Below are 19,112 nucleotides of genomic sequence, written 5' to 3'. Positions count from 1 at the left end.
CTGTGTAAGTTTCACTTCATAATTTTTCTTAATGATTTTCCCGGGACTTGTACTCAAGGAAATAACAAACGTAGGATACTTATTTTTGTCATTTCTCATTCGTTTGCTGGCTGATAAGCATACAAAATCGACTTTTCGGCACGGAAGCATGAAGTAAAGACTGATATGTCTTTCTAATATGAGTCTCTCTCTGAGAGGATAAAATAAATTAACTCGAAAGTACGAATGGAACAGCAAGTAAAACCTAACTGTGTAAGTTTCACTTCATAATTTTTCTTAATGATTTTCCCGGGACTTGTACTCAAGGAAATAACAAACGTAGGATACTTATTTTTGTCATTTCTCATTCGTTTGCTGGCTGATAAGCATACAAAATCGTTACGCCGCTCACTGATTAAAGAGACTCATGATGCTTCGTGCAACTCGGATCTGGATTCGCTCAGTGTCTTCTGTCAGCAACAATTGGCCGGTTTGTAGTACTGTAGTGCTCAGTTCTGAGGTTCTGTTCATCCGTTTCATTCATAGGGTCTTCCTGTTAACCGGAGTTCGGAAATAGCCTTCTGTGCAACCGGGTGTAAGCACTCCTTTCCATCTCCCAATGCTGTATGTTAATGGGTGGGCATTCAGAGGAACAGTTGACCCATGTCGTGACGTCATCAGAAGTTTTCTTCAATTCCCTTAGTTAACCATATTGTAGAACGGATAGAGCGATACTAGAAAGTGCTCCAGGTCATGACCGAGTACACACACCCGATAGAATGACTGCTGGAATAGTACATCAGCCAGTCTGTGCGTTCTTTTTAGATAATTTCCTACACACTGTTGCAGGTAATTATAAAACTAGGGTAGCTACAAGTAAAATAATTATACATAACTGATTGGCCATTCATACAGTATAACACTGGTGTTTACGTCCAGGTGTTAAAACTAATAAAATATAAAACTGAAAGAGAAGTCCGGTAGTCGGCAATAGCTGTGTTTATTGAAGTCGATTCGAGATTCACACAACGTTTTCGCTACTTGCAAGTTGCATCTTGTGGTGTATATAATGCTATGTCATGTGGTATAGGGAGGTATCACAGAATGCCCTTGAGTAACAGCTGGTGTGACTAGCAAAGTTCTCAGCCTTCTTCAGTTCTTAAAACCATTATCAATGATGAATGTCAGTCTGTGTTAAAATCACGATGCACTGTAACCACTAGACCGATTAAAATATGTTCTTGTGGGTCTATGACGAACAATAAACGATTCCACTTGTAAACGTTATCCAGTTAGTTTCAACACGTGTATGTAAACACCTTTGTTATACTGTATGAATCGCCAATCAGTTATGTAAACAGGGCCAGTCGAATACTGGGCTGCTCGCCGATCTTCGCCCGAAAACAGAAATGTAACCAGACAGAACAGAGCAGACATTATTAGAATGCAACTCAGGCTGTTGTATGTTTCGTTAATTTACAGAGAAATCAGGACTGTGAAACTTTTACTTGTGATAATCACTTCTAACGGGCCCATACGATACAGTGATCTCTTTTGTACTGCCTTAAAGCTGTATATTGTCGAAGATTTTCTGAAAACTTTAAATTTGTAATTCAGTCTAGACGTCACAGAGTTAAAGGTGAATCGGATGTCTTCGGTTGAGTACTCCATTTTAGAAGTATAATATTCAGTTCATGTAGTGTTCTAGTGTTCTACAAGACGCGGATGCTGCAAGGAGTGAACCACGAGACTGACACAGTACTTGGCCTGCTGTTACAGAGTCGCAGCACTCGGGGACCGTTGAAGAGGAGCGGGACGACGATGAGGAGGTAGACGCGCGCTGCGCCGTCTGCTCCAAGGAGTTCCCAGACGCCGAACAGTAAGTGCCGGCTAACCTACGCATTCCGTATTGCTATCAAATGCGAGTTAGAAATTTCATTAGACTTGGATCACATTGGTCAGTGGATGTTAGGAGATGGGCCTCGGCGTGGCTGAACGCAGTCGATTAAGCAACTCTCACAATTTTCCCTGTCGTGTATACAGCTTCGAGACCAGCTTCAGTGTTGCACTCTTTAGTAGAGCTTACAAGTAGTCAAGACGAATGTGAACGCCTTCAACATCGACTGTTACCTTTACAAACCCCACTACAGCATTGATTTGAGGAATCGGGTCCATGATCGTATAGGCTTTTTTGGTTGTTAGTTGACAGGAACGCAACAAAAAAAATGGTTAAAACGGCTCTGAGCACTATGGGACTTCACATCTGAAGTATCAGTGCCCTAGAACTTAGGACTACTTAAACCTAACTAACCTAAGGACATCACACGCATCCATGCCCGAGGCAGGATTCGAACCTGCTACCGTAGCAGTCGTGCGGTTCCGGACTGAAGCGCGTAGAACCGCTCGGGCACCGCGGCCGGCGGAACGCAACGCGTTAACTGCCGCCCCGGTGTGTTACACTGAATAATGAGTCCCGACGTTGCGTTGGAATTGCCTTCACATGATTCAGACCACGAAACGAGTGTATTTGTTATCTCGGTGTGTAGCCATTAGTGTGTCGACCTATTTCATCAGCCGTTCTCGAGCTGGGCTTGGCACGTGGAATACGTTGAAGCTGTGTTGCAATACAAGTTGCTCGTTATCAGTTAGAGACTTTTTTTTCACATTATTAGTTACCACCTGAATTACAGTCACATGAAGTATCTCATCATATTCAAAATTTCTTTTCTTAGTAGTGACATACGAAAGCGTGCTGGAAAGTTGCGCCTCCGAATTTTTTATTTGAAAATTTGTAAGTTTTTAAATAAAACGAAATTTATTAACATTCTGCCTCTTTATTGCTCACGTCTTCATAGTTATTTCTCAACGTAGTTACCGTGTTGACTGACGCATTTTTCCCATCGAGTGACCAGTTTGTTGATACTGTCGCTGTAGAATGTTTGACTTCGTTGACGGAGCCTCAGTCTCACCGTATCAGTAGTAAAGTGATGCGTTCGAAGGTGTTCTTCAGGTTTTGAAAACAGATGATAATCGATTGACACCAGATCGGGACCGTATGGAGGATGATCGATGACAATGAACCCAAGGCGTTGGATTGTTGCATATGTCGCAGCGCTCTTGTGCGTCCTGGCATTGCCATGGTGAGGGAGAGGGTGCTGCATATGTGGACGAACTCTTCGAATTCATAACGCGATTACAGCACGGTACTTCTCAAGCACCGGCTTAGTTATGTTATACATCCTTATATTGTACACTACAATTCGAAGCCCTTTAACGGCAGAGGATTCCAAACTGCGTCAGCGAAGTGGGAAAGTCGGCCGAGTAGTATGAGCGACATGTAATATCTCAGCCAACGCTGAGAACACAGTGAAGGATTCGGAGGAATTACTCTTAAGCACGCCCTCGCAATTGAGAGAAAACTGTTAACCCTCAAACGTTGCAGTTCGTCTCTACTATGTTATTCTTCTCCATACTGCACTACGGCTCGACATTCTATGTCACCGGTCAAATGAGTGAGTGATTGTGCAGCATCTATGAAAACATCTATGCCTATACCTGAAACTCACTTGGAAGTAGGCGACTCACTTAACCGTTCACTTTCCAGCGTCATTTATTGTGGCTGTCTGTCTTAATGACGTGACGCTGTCGTGAGAAGGATCTGGACAGCTTCGAAGTGTTCCGATTACTGGGTTCATGATTTAATTTCAGCGCTTCTGTCCTTTCTAACATACTTAAACGTGTTGGAAACAGTTATATAAAAAACATTGATATGCCACGCTGTTCCGCATCAATGTACGCAAGGATAGAGGACATATACACTTCGTCTGTAGTTTCCTCTGGCTTTGGAAAACGAAGAATTAACGTCTCGTCAATGACAAGGTGATTAGAAATAGAGTATCACCTTGGAAAGAAAACAAAACCGGGAAGGAAATCGGCCTTTCCGGTGCCCTACTTCAAAAGAACCATCCCGGCATCTACCTTAGGTAATTGAGGTAAAAACCGCAGAAAACCTAAGTCTGAAAAGCTGGACGGGGATCTGAACCGCCATCCTCTCAAATGTGGGTCTAGTGTGATACCATTGCGTCACCTCGACAATGGTTTGGCGTAGTGTTGTAGTACCTCAGTAAGTACGTTGTGAACGGTCCAAAGTTTTCAACCTATTTAAATCATTGCTTCGTATGGCCGAACATTGTTACTCCTTGTTAATTTTAAGTTGACAGAGTTTCTTGTTACGAAAACTACTGTGATCGACGGCTACAACGCCTTGACGCTTAGCGAGTCACAACGTCTTTATGAACTTGGCCACCTGCCAGTTCAGACACCGAACTGCAGTTTTATCATGATCAGACACGATAGTCGTCAAAATTTCTTGCGATAATATTTCTTCTGCTGTATCATTAATATAAACCATGACGGACAGCACTTTTTTATTATTATCCGGAACAGAGAAAAGACCCAAGTTATCTACCGGTTTTTTTACGACTCCCTGTACAGAAGACAGCATGCAATTTTTTATTGCAAGCACAGATCGTGATAGTTCGGAACGGGTTGTTTTATTTTTAGGGTGGCATTTAGAAAACCAGGCGTCACGAATTTACGGATTTGGTATTGTATATTAATACCTTATAGAACGTAATCTTTGGAGAGCGTAACTTTGGTGTGACATAATGGCTCTGACAAATTGGAAATTTGTGGTAAGTTCCTATAGGACCGAGCTGCAAAGGTCATCGGCCCTTAGGATTACACACAAATTAATCTAACTTAACTAACTTAGGCTAAGGACAACACACACAGGCATGCCCGAGGGAGGACTCGCACTGGCACTGTCAAGCTGTCATCGCTACGAGCATGCTATCAGCAGTCTGGTACGCTGATTTTTACATCTGAATTGATCGTGTGTTTCAACATGCAGAGACTGACAGATGCCAGTGGGATACCGTTCTTATGGAAGAATTTAACTGTTGTCTTATCGCCGGCCGCTGTGGCCGAGCGGTTCTAGGCGCTTCAGTCCGGAACCGCGATGCTGCTACGGTCGCAGGTTCGAATCCTGCCTCGGGCTTGGATGTGTGTGATGTCCGTAGGTTAGTTAGGTTTAAGTGGTTCTAAGTTCTAGGGGACTGATGACCTCATATGTTAACTCCCATAGTGCTCAGAGCCGTTGTCTTATCCCACTGGAAATACATAGATCTCCTAATACGTAGAACGACCAAAACAAACGGGTACACTAGGTATTTCCTCTTGATAGCTTCATTTCTCTAAACACTGTTGCCAGAGAAAAAAGGAATGTCTGGCTTAAAGGCTTTGCCTTCCTTTAGAGAAGAGTGTGGTCTTTCAACTAAGGATAAAAAAATTGAATTTCCTTCTAAGGGAATAAAACTTAATTAAGTACCACTGGAGATGGTACACGTGGCAGAGTATAAGAACATAAAATGTAACTTGGAATACGTTGTCTCACCATGATCACATTATACTCGCATTTGGATATTACTTATACTCGCATTTGCATATTAGTAATAGTAAACGAAATCCAAGCTTTAGGGAAGAGATTCAGTACGGGAATGCAAACAAAAGAAAAATAATTGGAGTCAAATGTTTCCTGGAGGTCAACTTCATCAGGAGGTGAACTTGATATAGATTTTAAACACACTATCTTCCACACTAAAACAGCCACTCTCGTGAGTTACACTAGGTCACAGCAATCGTAAGTCCCATCTCTATTTATGATTAACCCACCAACGTGTTGATGGCGTTTACTTTGCACAGGTTAACCTCTGGTGGCTGCCAACTCTATACTGCCCGTGTAAATATGCAGCTAGTATAACAAATAGTGTGAGAGCAGCCGCTTAAAATTGTACGTAAATCATGAAAATACCATTACTTTCGAAACAGATTTTTTGTTCGTTGGAAGGAAAAAAAGTGATATTAGATAAATTACTAGTAAACTCTGAAGGCTGACTAGAAGCAGCCACTCACATGGTGTTACCCATCCAAGTATATGGGTATATCATACTTAATAATGGAAACTCACGCCGGTAAGTGTACAAAGGTCAGAAAAAATATTACAGTAAGTGTGGGTCCGGAAATGAGCTGTTTGCTAGATAAGTGGGAAGGCGTGATTTTGAGCTGCCACTGACTTTATTATGAAATATTCCCGCGATGAGTACAGATAAAAATATGTATTTTGAAATGCGAAATTTTCGACTAAGTCCTCGTATAATTAGGCTCAGATTTCATCCACACACCACGCACAACGTCTGGGAAAGCGGCACGTGCATGGTGTGTGATGTTAACGTCTTTCAGCTGGTATAAAAGGACATCTAATATACTAATATGAACCAAAATAATTAGAAGGTGTTTACAAAAAAGTGTCGAATATTTTGAGAGATGGCAGTACTCACGAAAAGAAGAAAAACACGTCCAGTAAACATGAGCTCTGAGATGCATATCTGAAGAGCTATGAGTACGTGTCCGTCTTCGCTACTGTGAAACACATCTCTTCTGTTGAACAAGTGCTCACAGCTCTTAAGGTATGCATTTTAGAGCCCATGATCACTGGACGTTTTTCCCTTGCTTTGTCTGTACTATCTGCTCCGAAAATATGGAAAGCAAAGAGTTTTCAGCAGAAGAGATGTGTTTCACAGTATTGAAGATGAACAACTGCCCAGAGCTCTTAGGGTTTGAATTTTAGAGCTCATGTTTACTAGACATGTTTTTCCTTTTTTTGGGCACTGTCACTTGACAAAAACATTGAACACTTTCGTTTAATACCATGTATGTGGAGCAAGATCTGTACCTTCACCTCCAAGATCACCTCCTTGAATCCCTTTCCTTGTTGTCTTTGGAATGATTTCAAAAGTGATACGATCGAAAAATTGTATCAGCGAATCGCAGGTTCTTCTCAAATTAGACGAGATGATCCGGGGGTACTTAGTAAATTCTACCATCTCACGTGATGAAGTAATATTGTATCTCTTGTACAATTAGGCCACCGATGAAATTTGAGCCCAGTTAGATGCAGAATTAATTGAAAAGTTTACATTTCTTATACATTCGTACTGACTGACTTCGTACTGAAGTCAGTGGCGGCTCTTAACCAAACAGCCACAAAATTTTCTCCCTCATCAGTTTTCAGTATTAAATACAATAAATTCTATTTAAGTTGAGCATCATTTACTAATATACGAAATGATTACACCACCACTTTGAGGGCGGATTGATTGAAATGACAGATGAAATTGTGGGCTCGGACCGAAAGATCGGACGTAGTACTCGTAACCGGAATTGTTGAAAGTTTTCCGTCTTACCTCCTTGCCTAGGGACGCCAGATGAAAGTTGATGTCGTCAAGCCCTGAATCAAAATTGCGCAACGGATAACTGGGGAGAGGAGCTTGAGAGCGCTACCTAAAGAGCGTGTCCTTTCTGTACGATGCTAGGCAAGGGGCTGTAGGGCTCACACGCTGATGGGTGGGTCCCTGCATTCTATAGCTTTTATTTTAATAAATTCCTTTAACTTGACTTCTTTGTGATTTGTAAGGTATGTTAAAGATTGATGACAGTTGATTTCCTATTTATTTTAAACATAATTACTCGACTTTACAGCGATAGCAGCAATTGTTTCAGTTCACAGATATTACAATTTTACAACTTATAGCTCGAGTATATTATATACTAATCTGCACGCACATTTCTACGTGTAAGACGGAATTGCGTTGGTCGAATGTACACCACGAAAGTCTCCCAATATTTTACATAGGGCATTCACTTTGTGAGGAGGATAACGGGCAAACTGGGGACCAGATACTTTAACACAGGGGGTCAAATTTCCGGAATTAAACGAGCACATTCATTACCTTACACAATCCGAAGCTGGAAATAAAAGAATTAGTACAAATATTCAAATACCTCTCTTCCATGCGTGAACATTGAGACAGACGCACTGAGGGCACATCTGCTCACTTACCCGTCTTCCAGGTCTTCCTGGGCCCCGGTGGAGGGGGTGGTCGAACCACTTGGCCGTGACCAACCTCTCCACCCCAAATCTTGTGACACTGGAAAGTCTTTGACTTTTACCTGCCTGTGCTGTCTCTCTGATCCCCTAGCCAGGAGTAAGGTTGGCACTACTATACTACTTCCCAACAAAGATTTGGCCACGCTTTACGGAAAGGTGTGAGGAGGATTAGGAAATTTCATGTGCAGATTCACATCCACGTACAAGAAATGCATAATACACGACACATAAAATAACTTATTATGAAGCCTGACACATTTCTTTCCACCCGTCCATATGGGTTCTGTTGCACCCGCGGCCGGCCGCGTCGTGTAATAAAATTGGCTGCGGAGCCGCCTCAGTTTCTATTTCCCGGTGCGAGCGAGCAGCGAAACCTGCTGCTTATAGAGCGGAAACTGCTGTACCGTTTCATTGTCACTCCGTTGTTGATACTTGAACTTGCTTAACAGAGGTCCCTTGTGAGATCGTTTGCACACGTTAGTGAGGTGCTTGAGTGTGTAGGCTTCACGCTGCGGAAAGCGGTTACTTTCACACGGACGTGGAGTCTCAGTGCCTTCCGGGGCGCGCTCTGTCGTTTCCGGCCGTGGGGCGGACAAGTGAGCGGCGACGGTCGCGGCAATGTGCGCTGGGCGCTGCCATTGATTGCCTGCAGATGACCGCCAAGCACGCGACGCCTCCCTCCCACCTCCCCCCTGCAACCATTAGTGGCGCCTCCTGCCGGGTCGCACCTACCCTCCGACGTCGGCCCCCGTAGCGTCTCTGTTGAGGACGTGCGCTACTCTGTTGGATAGCTTTCTCACCCATGACAGTTACACAGTTATTCAATTAGGATGGTGGTTATAAACGCTCGATGTGGTCGCGTTCTACTTGGGAGCTAATCCAGTATGACAGAACCAGAGCCAGCCAGTGTGGCCGAGCTGTTCTAGGCGCTTCAGTCTGGAACCGCGCGACCGCTACTGTCGCAGGTTCGAATCCTGCCCCGGGAATGGATGTGTCTGATGTCCTTAGGTTAGTTAGGTCTAAGTAGTTCTAAGTTCTAGGGGACTGATGACCTCACATGTTAAATCCCATAGCGCTCAGAGCCATTTGAACCATTTGAACAGGACCTGAGTCGCCATGCTCTTATTTGTTCAATCAAATATGTGATCGCATGGCATTACCACTTGAAAAGCCCTAGTTGGTTTTACATTCTTCGCTTTGAAAGGAAATTCTTCGTTCACGGATTTTAGCCCATTACTTCATAACAATTGACCAGGTCGCAACTGTGTCTGTCCAGGAATATGGTTCAGTGCGTATGGTACGTCTTTTTGTGTTCGTGTTGTTGATATCGAAAGAAGAAGCTGATCTGCAGTGATGGTACTTACCAGCACTGCAGCATCAGTTTATGCTATTTTAGCAGGTCCTATGCGTTCAGTTCTGGCGGTCCATTCCACTGCTTAATACTATTGTATTTGGTGCCGTCGAAGACATCGTTCAAGACCTGAAATATCTTCCTCCACATATCCTTCTACGACTCCAAAGGTTGAAAATACCGCTTTTATTATCAGACGACCGATTTTGGGCTCTTATAAGCCGACCTTCAGGTGTCGTAACTCGTTGCTGTGACCCCGAGATCCGCGATGGACGTGTGTTAGGCGCGGTGTGCTACGTAAGACCGCAGAAATACAATCAATTTAAGTCATCTACTTCCCCATTCCTGTCTCTATGCCGGAGCCATATTATCACATGCGTTTTCCAGATCTATAAATAGATGTAGAAGTCTCTTCCCTTCTCAGTAAATTTCCCTCTAAAAATAAGTAGTTTATTCGTCCTGAGTGATTTCGTGGTGGGGTGCTCAGCTTGTCAGAATCCGATATATAGCTCGTGAATAGTAATTTTATATGCTCGTGCTCCCTAAGACGCTAAGGATGTATTTAGCTGTCAGCATTGGTGCACAATGTAAGGTGCATTAGGTGTAAATGTAAGGTGCTTTAGGTGTATACTATGTTCCATTAACGGGCAAATTATGATTATGAAAAATTTATTCCACAACCGGCACTGGAACGTTCTATTTTAAGCAGCCGTTGCACCAGTGGACGTTAGTGAAGACGGCCTAGAAAATGGGCTCGCAGGCTGAAGCGAAGCCTGCTGTTAGCTTCAGCACTTGCAACAAAATTGTACAAACAGTCTTTTCTTGCATTGCGACACGAATAATGCTGTGCCCACGGAACCAGTTCGTCTGCATTTCCAATTATTTAACACACGAATAATTTGAGCCAAACAGCACATAAAAAAATGGTTCAAATGGCTCTAAGCACTATGGGACTTAACATCTGAGGTCATCAGTCCCCTAGACTTAGAACTACTTAAAGCTAACTAACCTAAGGGCATCACACACAATCATCCCCGAGGCAGGACTCGAACCTACGACCGTAGCAGCAGCGCGGTTCCGGGCCTAAGCGCCTAGAACCGCTCGGCCACAGAGGCCGGCCAAACAACACATAGCTGTAGTCCTGATTTATAACGATCATCCAGAGCATATTTAAACATACGCCGCCAAGTATATCCTTCAGGAGTTTACTTTTTCGGTGATACATCAAAATTTTCACGTCATTATTGATAACACAGTTTCCCCTATTCCATTTGTAGAGCTCCAGAGCGTTTCGCAGTTATTATGTGGTAATTCAGTGAATTCACTAGATTCCAGATGCATTGCGCAAATTTTGACCACGTGCATGCCCTAGACCGGATGGACAGCTTTTACTGCTCGGCTTTGTTTTTGCCTTAAATATTACTTCGATCATACAGCATTATTGTCCAGGAGATCCCGTTAGGGGTAATCTGGTCACCTGGTACATTTCTTTCTATTCGTTGGCATTACGGCAGCTTGCGCCCCTTTGTGATGGTGATTGTATGAATGAAACATCCGGCTCCCGAGCGAAGAGAACCTCCGATGCGACAAGGATGCTGCCTGTAACGCTATGTCTTCCGCTCTTTCTCTCATAATGCTCCGAATGTGTATTCTCTGCTCGTGTGGCGGTGTTCCGACTGTGCGGTAGGACAGAGCGCGCGCGTCGCACGGAGTTGCGGGTCAGGCTGTGTCACCGGCGCGGCGGCGCCACCTGCCGCGTTCCCAGCCGCTTTAACCTCCCTTCTCACCTTCCCGACACGAGACACTCGAGCCACGCGACGCTCCCCACGGCTGGGAGACGCCGCCGCCTCCACCAAATTGTTTCCGCGCTGGTGACTAATAAATCAGCAGCGACCCTCCGCTGCACGCGAGTCACTGGTCGGAAACATAAGACGAACCAAATCCTGAGAAAGGAATTGTTTACAAACACACGGAATGCCTCCCATCCTGTTAGGTAACTGCATGATCGTCTTATTTCAAATATAGGTTCATTCCAGCTTTTGTTGATCCTTGACTTTATCGAATCATGATTCGGATCAGTCTATCTCCATCAGACATCATAACTTATCTACAAAATTTCATGCTTATACAAAGGTGTAATGTCCTTGGCATACATGTTCACATACCGCATCATTATATTGACACCGTTATTTTGTGAGAGGAAACAGCCATTCTCCAGACCATTCTGAAGAAGAGAAAAATGTGTGCAAAGTTTGTTTCGCACACCTTTGACTCCCAAGCAAAAACAATGACAAGTGGACGCCTGCCACTGCTTGACTGGAGTCACGAGTGACGATACTTGGTGTTACCAAAGTGAAGCCAACACAAAACGGCAGAGAGCAGAAATTTACTTGAAGGGTCAACGCGTTGACGACATAGCCGATGTTCAAAGCAGTGTGAAGTGCAGGTTGAACATCTCAAAGAAGAACTTTTCCTGACAGCTTCACATGGTTGGTTGTACGAACATTCGCTGCTTTATACTCAAGGAGGGGGAGACTACGTAGAGCGCCTGAAGCACGAAAACAACTATCTCAACCTTTCTCCATTTTTCATAAATCCAGTCTTGAATCTTTTTATACTGACAGGGTGTACACCTGTAACTAGATAGGTGAATTGTTACCCGAATTAACTCCCAAAATTTGTTCTGAATTTGACTCGCTGGGCTCACACAGTCAAATTGACCTCATATTCTCCTATCTTCAGATATTTCTCTTTTCTACCACTACCCATTTCTTTCTTTTTTACTTTGTTTTTCATTAACACAGGTTCTTCATTATATGCAGTCTATTCGGTCACGAAGTCTTCGGTAACTTTTGTCAGTGCTGCTCCGTGGTAAGCCGAGCGACTGATTTAAATTACTTGGCTTCTGACGTTTAAGGTCCAAGTTACTACGTTATCTTTACAAACACTCCTCTCCGCAGCGCTAGAAAATCGCTTTAAAATCTTCTGTTTTCCACAAAGTCACGTATAAAATTTGAAGCTGATCTACTGTATAGATCTCTGTAGTACCTCTAGACATGTTTAAAGCATTTCCTAATTTTAAATATAGCCTCCATTAGATTAATGTTTTTGAAACGAGAGACATTTTTCTGTCTGGGAACCACTTCAAGCTTATGAAGTCAACGTGTAAAAGTGCTGAACTCACTGAAATACCTTTTTGCTGTTCATAACTAAAATATCAAGCCTGTGTCGCATTCCGTTTTTCTTTGTGTAAGTTTCTGCTATTGGTATGTTCCCCTCCTATGTTACGTCGTAACAAAAACAAAGTTATTTCTCCTACAAAAATGACGGATAAATTCAGAAATTTACGTATTACGTATGGTATAAATTCATATAGAGTCTGGAAGCATGTCTAAAATCATTTCTTAATTTGAGTTAGGGCGTCCGGAAAAGCTTGCAGTATGAGAAATTGTAGGCACAATGCTTTGCGCTGTGCAAGTGGAAAAACAGTGGGAGCTCAAAGTGGTTGTTTAGTATTGGTATACTGGTTCCGTGGATGACTTTGTAACAGTTGTGCGGAGATGGGATTTGTTGACATTTGTGCGGAGCGCAAGACACTTCAGGTATTTCTTTTTCCCCACATTCGTTGACTTCGCCACCTCACAACCAAACCGTCATATGCCAACCTAACCTAAAGATATATAGCCTCCATTAGATTAACGTTTTTGAAACGAGAGACATTTTTCTGTCTGGGAACCACTTCAAGCTTATGAAGTCAACGTGTAAAAGTGCTGAACTCACTGAAATACCTTTTTGAAGTTCATAACTAAAATATCAAGCCTGTGTCGCATTCCGTGCAAAATTAGGAAATGCTTTAAACATGTCTAGAGGTACTACAGAGATCTATACAGTAGATCAGCTTCAAATTTTATACGTGACTTTGTGGAAAACAGAAGATTTTAAAGCGATTTTGTCACCGCAACGAGATTACTTTTTATTCCAAATTCATTTGCTTCACCAATCCACAACCGAACTGTCACATTCGAACCTAAGTTAAACTTCCGGCTGTCACATTCGAACTTAAGTTAAGAGGGGTAGGACGTCAAACGGGCCGACTTGGAGCAGGAGAGGCACCACAAGACATTTTAATTTCTACTGCCTATACTTTTACAAATAAATTCACACAACTTCGTCGCCATGACCAGGAAGAATTGAAGACTCACACTCAAAGCAGTGGAAGTTCAAAAACGTAGCAAAATACCTTTTTTTTACATGTGAAATTTCATAATTTTTTCACTTACTACTGGCTGCATTTGTTGCTATAGGTACACTTTTCTTCCTAATTAAGATTCTTCGATCAATTTTGCACAGCATACAAACAGTACTTACAGTTGTATCAAACTCTAAAATTTTCCAAATCTGTTAAAAAACTGTGGTAAAAATTGAGATAATTAACTATAAAATTTGAGCTTTTTCTAAACATGAAATTTAAAACGTAACAGTTCATTCAGTTTTTCATAAATTAAATAAATTCTAGCGTTTCATACACCTATAACTATGGTTTGTATGCTGAGCAAAATTCATAGAAGAATGTCTCTTTCTTAGGAAGAAAAGTGTACCTATATCAACAAGTGCAGCCAGTAGTAAGTGAAAAAATGATGAAATTTCACATGTAAAAAAATCTATTTTGTTACGTTTTTGAGCTGCCACTGCTATGAGTATGAATTCTGAATCCTTCCTGGTCATGCTCTCAAAGTTTTATGAATTTATTTGTAAAAGTATAGACAGTGGAAATTAAAATGTCGTGTGGTGCCTCTCCTGCACCAAGTCGGCCCGTTTGGCGTCCTATCCCCCTTAAGCTTCCGGCTAAGCTACAGACCATCACAATCGGGGTTTTTGCTTTCACATTCATTGGCTTCCCCAACTCACAGACTACCTGTGAAAGGCCGCTTATCCGAGCAGGAGCCCCAGGGCACGGCAGAAATGTCTCTCCGCGGAAGTGTTCCGATTGCAGCTGGAACGGTCCAGTCCATTAGCCGTCAACTGCCGAATACTTTAAAGCGTACCGCGGAACTGTGCCGCGGCCGTGACGTGTGAATGAGTGACGCCTGAGACGGTGGTCGCCGTGTTGCAGACTGGACGAGCACCTGCTGTCGGTGCACGCGTTCCCCGCCGACGAGCAGCACAAGTGCGAGGCGTGCCCCGCCGTCTACGGCAGCCGGCAGGCGCTGTCCAGGCACCGCGCGCTGCTACACCGCTGCGCCGACCCTCTGAAGCGCTACCCCTGCGAGAACTGCTCCAAGGTAAGCCGGCACGCTGCAGCGGAACACCTACTCAGCTACGGCGTCTCTATCGTGAGCTACGTTCTTGTTTCATGGTTATATTATGTGAATGGAGTCGTGTGTCTTGTTCACCTTGACAGGCTGATTGGAAAACAGCGCTAATGTGCCTGCCGAATCGCTCCGTCTCTTGGATGCTAACGAGCTGAGTCCGAGAAACATCAGCAGCCACGCGAAGAAATGTGTCATGCATACAGCGACCAACTAGCCGCAGAGGAAGTTGTTTTTATATAGTAGACATCCTAAGTTACGAGATATGTGGTACGAGAAGCCTGTGCGCTTTCATTATGGGATTGTACAACAAAACGTGAACTATTTACACTACTTTCAGCAATAAATATTCCCGATACGTTAAAGCTCCGTGAGAATTTGCTCCTAAATGGAGCTGAAAAATAGTTTTCTGTTACTTGCGTCCACAGTCCTGCAGTATTCCAGAAACGTCAAAATTTTGCTCCTGGACGTTCGTTTGGCCGTGACAGCACCTCATAGTGAGCTGGCGTTTGAGAGTGGCATAACAGGCCAAAATAGCTATCGTGAGTAAACACTGTTTACAACAGTCCAGACTGAAGATGTCATTTCTGAAAACTAGTTGCATGTCCCTAATTCTGTGTCACGGGAGTATTTAAATCACGCCCTAAAATTACTTGTCGGATTTGCAATTGTTATGGGGGTTGAATGACTCTTGGTTGAGATAAAGCAAAATTCTTCCTGCTAAAGTCTGACGTACCAGACGCAGGCATTATCAGTCCCCGGCTGAGAAAACTTAATTTGATAACAGACGTGTCCGTTAAGCTTTTCACTTATTAGCGGATAGACAGCGCACCTGACTGCCATGCAGAAAACTTGTACCAGGGATTTCTCTTCATGGGAAGAGTGGAACAGGATCCACTCAGTCTCGTGATACCAACTGAGGAGTTACTTGAGCGGGAAGTAGCGGCTCCAGACTTGGGATGGAGACTACGGCTGGGAAATCAGAGTGCTGATCCCCTTCGTACTGAATCGAGCGAGGCCATGTGGCAGAAGATGAATCGGAATCCGGCCAGCATCGCACGACCATTTGGGCCCGGTAGCGCAGATTACTTTAGTTTTAATGACTCACTCATTTTATTAGTTCGACTGGGTGAAAGCAAAGTTGCTGTAGTCGCATAGTCCCCTAAGTATGAAAGTTACACTTCAGATAAGGAAGCTTACTACAGTGATTTCGCTTGTGATGATCAGCTCTCTGAACATACTGACAGTTCGTAAAATTGAAAATGACTTAAACCAGTTTCACATGAAAAAAATGGGAAGGAAATCGGTAGATGTGATGTATATATACATACAGAAAAAAGATTACAATTTCAGAAACAATGGAAGACTGGTTCAAGACACAGAGCTTCACAAACTCAGGAAGTAAATAACATGTTGGTCCACCTCTGGTCACTATGCAAGTAGTTATTCCGCTTGGCATTGATTGATATAGTTGTCGGATGCCCTCCTGAGGGATATAGTCCCAAATTCTGTCCAACTGTCGCGATAGATCTTCAAAGTCCCGAGATGATAGGAGGGCTCTGACCTTCCGTAATGCTCTCTGGGGCGTCTCCAGACACGACTCCGGCCAGGAATTTCATTGAATGGAGTAGAATTGTTTTCAGTAATGAGTTTCTCTTCGAATTGAGCCCCAATGACCAGCGAAGACGTTTCTGGACAGAAGTGGGATACCAACCCGACCGTCGTCCGCCATATGACACGACAACCAGGTGTGATGGCACTGGTTCCATTACTTTTGATACTAGAATCCCTTTTAGAATTATCTGCGTCATCCTCAGGCCTACAGCAAGCCGGTACGGCTATAATCGACCCACGTTTTGTTGCCCACCGCGTCAAGCTATCCTTGGCGTACATTTCTGTAAGATAATGCTTGTCTGCACTCGCCGATGATTTCTACTACTTGTCTTCGTGCACCCCAAACTCTATCATGGCCAGCAAAGTCTTGAGATCTCTCCCCAGTTGCTGATGTTTGGAGCATTATTGGCAGAGCCGTCCAACCATCTCGGGATTTTGACGATATATCTCGCCAATTGGACAAATTCGGCACGGTATCCCTAAAGAGGACATACTACACCTCTATCAATCAATGCCAACCCGAATAACTGCTTGCATAAGGGCCGGGAGTGAACCAATGCGTTATTGACTTGCTCAGTTTGTGAAGCTCTTTCTGTTAAATAAATAATCCAATTTTTCTCAAGTTGTAATCATTTGTTTTCCTGTACGTGTACATCACATGTACCGACTTGCGTCCCATGCGGGAAATTCCTTCTTGGAGTCCTGTCTTACAGTTTATTTACCTTAGCAATTTATTTACCTTAGCAACATCAGTGAAAGTCCCGGTATCAGTTATAACCCTGAATTTTGGAAATTTAGAAGATTTCTCGGGGCATTAACGCCACATGGTTTGCGTCATGACACCACAGTTTCCTTATTTTTATTTTCTTTTTTTCCTTGTTTTTGTAATTCTAAGCCGCATTTAAGCGTAACAATAAGGCATCTTTATGGCGTTCTTTTGGAAGTACTGAATGGGTTAGTGAGACGGAGTCCGGTGCTGTGCACAGGTCTTCTCGGACCCGAGCAACCTCCAGCGCCACATTCGCAGCCATCACGTGGGGGCGCGGTCGCACGCCTGCCCCGAGTGCGGCAAGACGTTCGCCACCTCGTCCGGCCTCAAGCAGCACACGCACATACACTCCAGCGTCAAGCCGTTCCAGTGCGAGGTCTGCCTCAAGGTGGGTTGCCCAGTGTATCGTCACTCTCAGCACGTCACTTCACAGAAAATACCTTCCCATCCATCGACGGTTCCATCGGTGCAGTGAGAATGCTGAACAACGTCAAGGCTCTGACCAAAGCTAACATACAGCACCACACTATAATTCACACAATTCTATCAGCTTCTCACCGTTACCTGCAGCTGTTGATAGTTATAGAAGTTTCAAATCATCACAGTTCATTGTTATTCTCATGCAGTGTAGATAGCTTGAACTGACAATAAGAAGCATTGTTGTACATGCAGCCTAGTCATTATTACATCATCTTTATTTTGGCGCATCTGCTGTAGTCTACACCTACATCTACCAATATCAAGTGCATGGCAGTGGGTACTTCTCTTTGTATCATATACTCTGGTTCGTTCCCGTTCCATGTGGATGTAGAGCGCGGGATGACTGCCTGCTTGAAAACCTCTGTGCGCGCTACAATCAGTCTAATCTTGTCTTTTCAGTCCGTACGAGACCGACATCTAAGAGGTTGTAGGTATTCCTAAGTTGTTCAGTTTATACTGATTCGTGAAACTTTGCAAGTATGCTTTCCCGGTGTTCATAGTTCGATATCCCCTGTTAATCCTATTTGGCATGGGTCCCACAAAGTTGAACAGTACTCTAGGGTAGGTTATACAAATGTGTACTAAGCAATCTACTTTGCAGACTAATCCTGTTTTCCTAGCATCTTATTAATGAACCGTAGTTCACCAACAGATTTTGAGTTGGCACAGTTGTTATTTTCCGTCATCTCGATAAATTCAAAAACTGAAGGAAGAGACATCTTACAGTGACTCTTATTTCCCGAAGAAAAAAGAGGATTAGCCGACCACTTTGTCGTCCCTTGCATTCTTCACTCCTAACTCGTTCGTGCATCTCGTTGCTCCACCTCAGAAGACAAAAATTTGTTGTTTAAGAGTTTTCATATTTAATTGAAGTTGTCTTTCTTATGATGATATCTTGCTCAGACGGATATTCTACTGCAACTTTTATGTTTCTTCCTACTGTTTCTGGTGAATCATTCCTAGAAGCGTGCCTGTGGTGGTGAAGCTTCTCATAAAGAGCTCTAGAATTTTGACAAATGTGCTTCTTTTTTCGTATTTTCGTAACACTATTAATGTTTCCATCTTCCTGTTCACTTTTTACCATTATTCAACAACTGGTTTTACTTAGAGAAAAATAGATCTTACGTGAAGATAATTATATGTATCGTCAAATCTTATAAAACAGAACTAGGTAATAAAACATATGGGAAAAAGCCGGAATGTTAGGCATTGTCTTCTAGCTGTATAGTTCTCGTAAAAATAACCTATGAGAAACAGTTAATGTTGTAGTATGGCTGCAGAGTATGCTCAGGAAGAAAGTCCAGTTAACGTGGTTTTGAAATTATAGTAGCTGTTCTTTCCGCAGATTCATACAAAACAGAAGATCTAATAACTTCATTTGGACATCTTGAACCGATTAAAATAAATGATCGCTACGGTCGCAGGTTCGAACCATGCCTTGGGCATGGATGTGTGCGATGTCCTTAGGGTAGTTAGGTTTAAGTAGTTCTAAGTTCTAGGGGACTGATGACCTCAGATGTTGAGTCCCATAGTGCTCAGAACCATTTAAACCAAGTTTTTAAAAATAAATGATGGATGGCATCACTTCTGTGATTGCTCTTC

General features: G+C 43.2%; 1 protein-coding gene across 1 annotated transcript in view; it reads left to right on the top strand.

The window, feature by feature from the left end:
• LOC124775548 (histone-lysine N-methyltransferase MECOM-like) overlaps nucleotides 1-19,112 on the top strand; it is a 205,107-nt gene that overhangs the window by 173,913 nt on the left and 12,082 nt on the right. The window contains exons 7-10 of the mRNA XM_047250378.1: nucleotides 1,759-1,858; nucleotides 14,452-14,620; nucleotides 15,374-15,388; nucleotides 17,248-17,418. Of these exons, the coding sequence (XP_047106334.1) occupies nucleotides 1,759-1,858; nucleotides 14,452-14,620; nucleotides 15,374-15,388; nucleotides 17,248-17,418 (455 nt within the window). The remainder of the gene's footprint in view (nucleotides 1-1,758; nucleotides 1,859-14,451; nucleotides 14,621-15,373; nucleotides 15,389-17,247; nucleotides 17,419-19,112) is intronic.

This window comes from Schistocerca piceifrons, chromosome 2 (genome assembly GCF_021461385.2).
Source record: "Schistocerca piceifrons isolate TAMUIC-IGC-003096 chromosome 2, iqSchPice1.1, whole genome shotgun sequence".
NCBI classification, from domain to species: Eukaryota; Metazoa; Arthropoda; class Insecta; order Orthoptera; family Acrididae; genus Schistocerca; species Schistocerca piceifrons.
The sequence above is the reverse complement of the archived record's forward strand: the minus strand, read 5'-3'. Positions and strand labels throughout refer to the sequence as shown.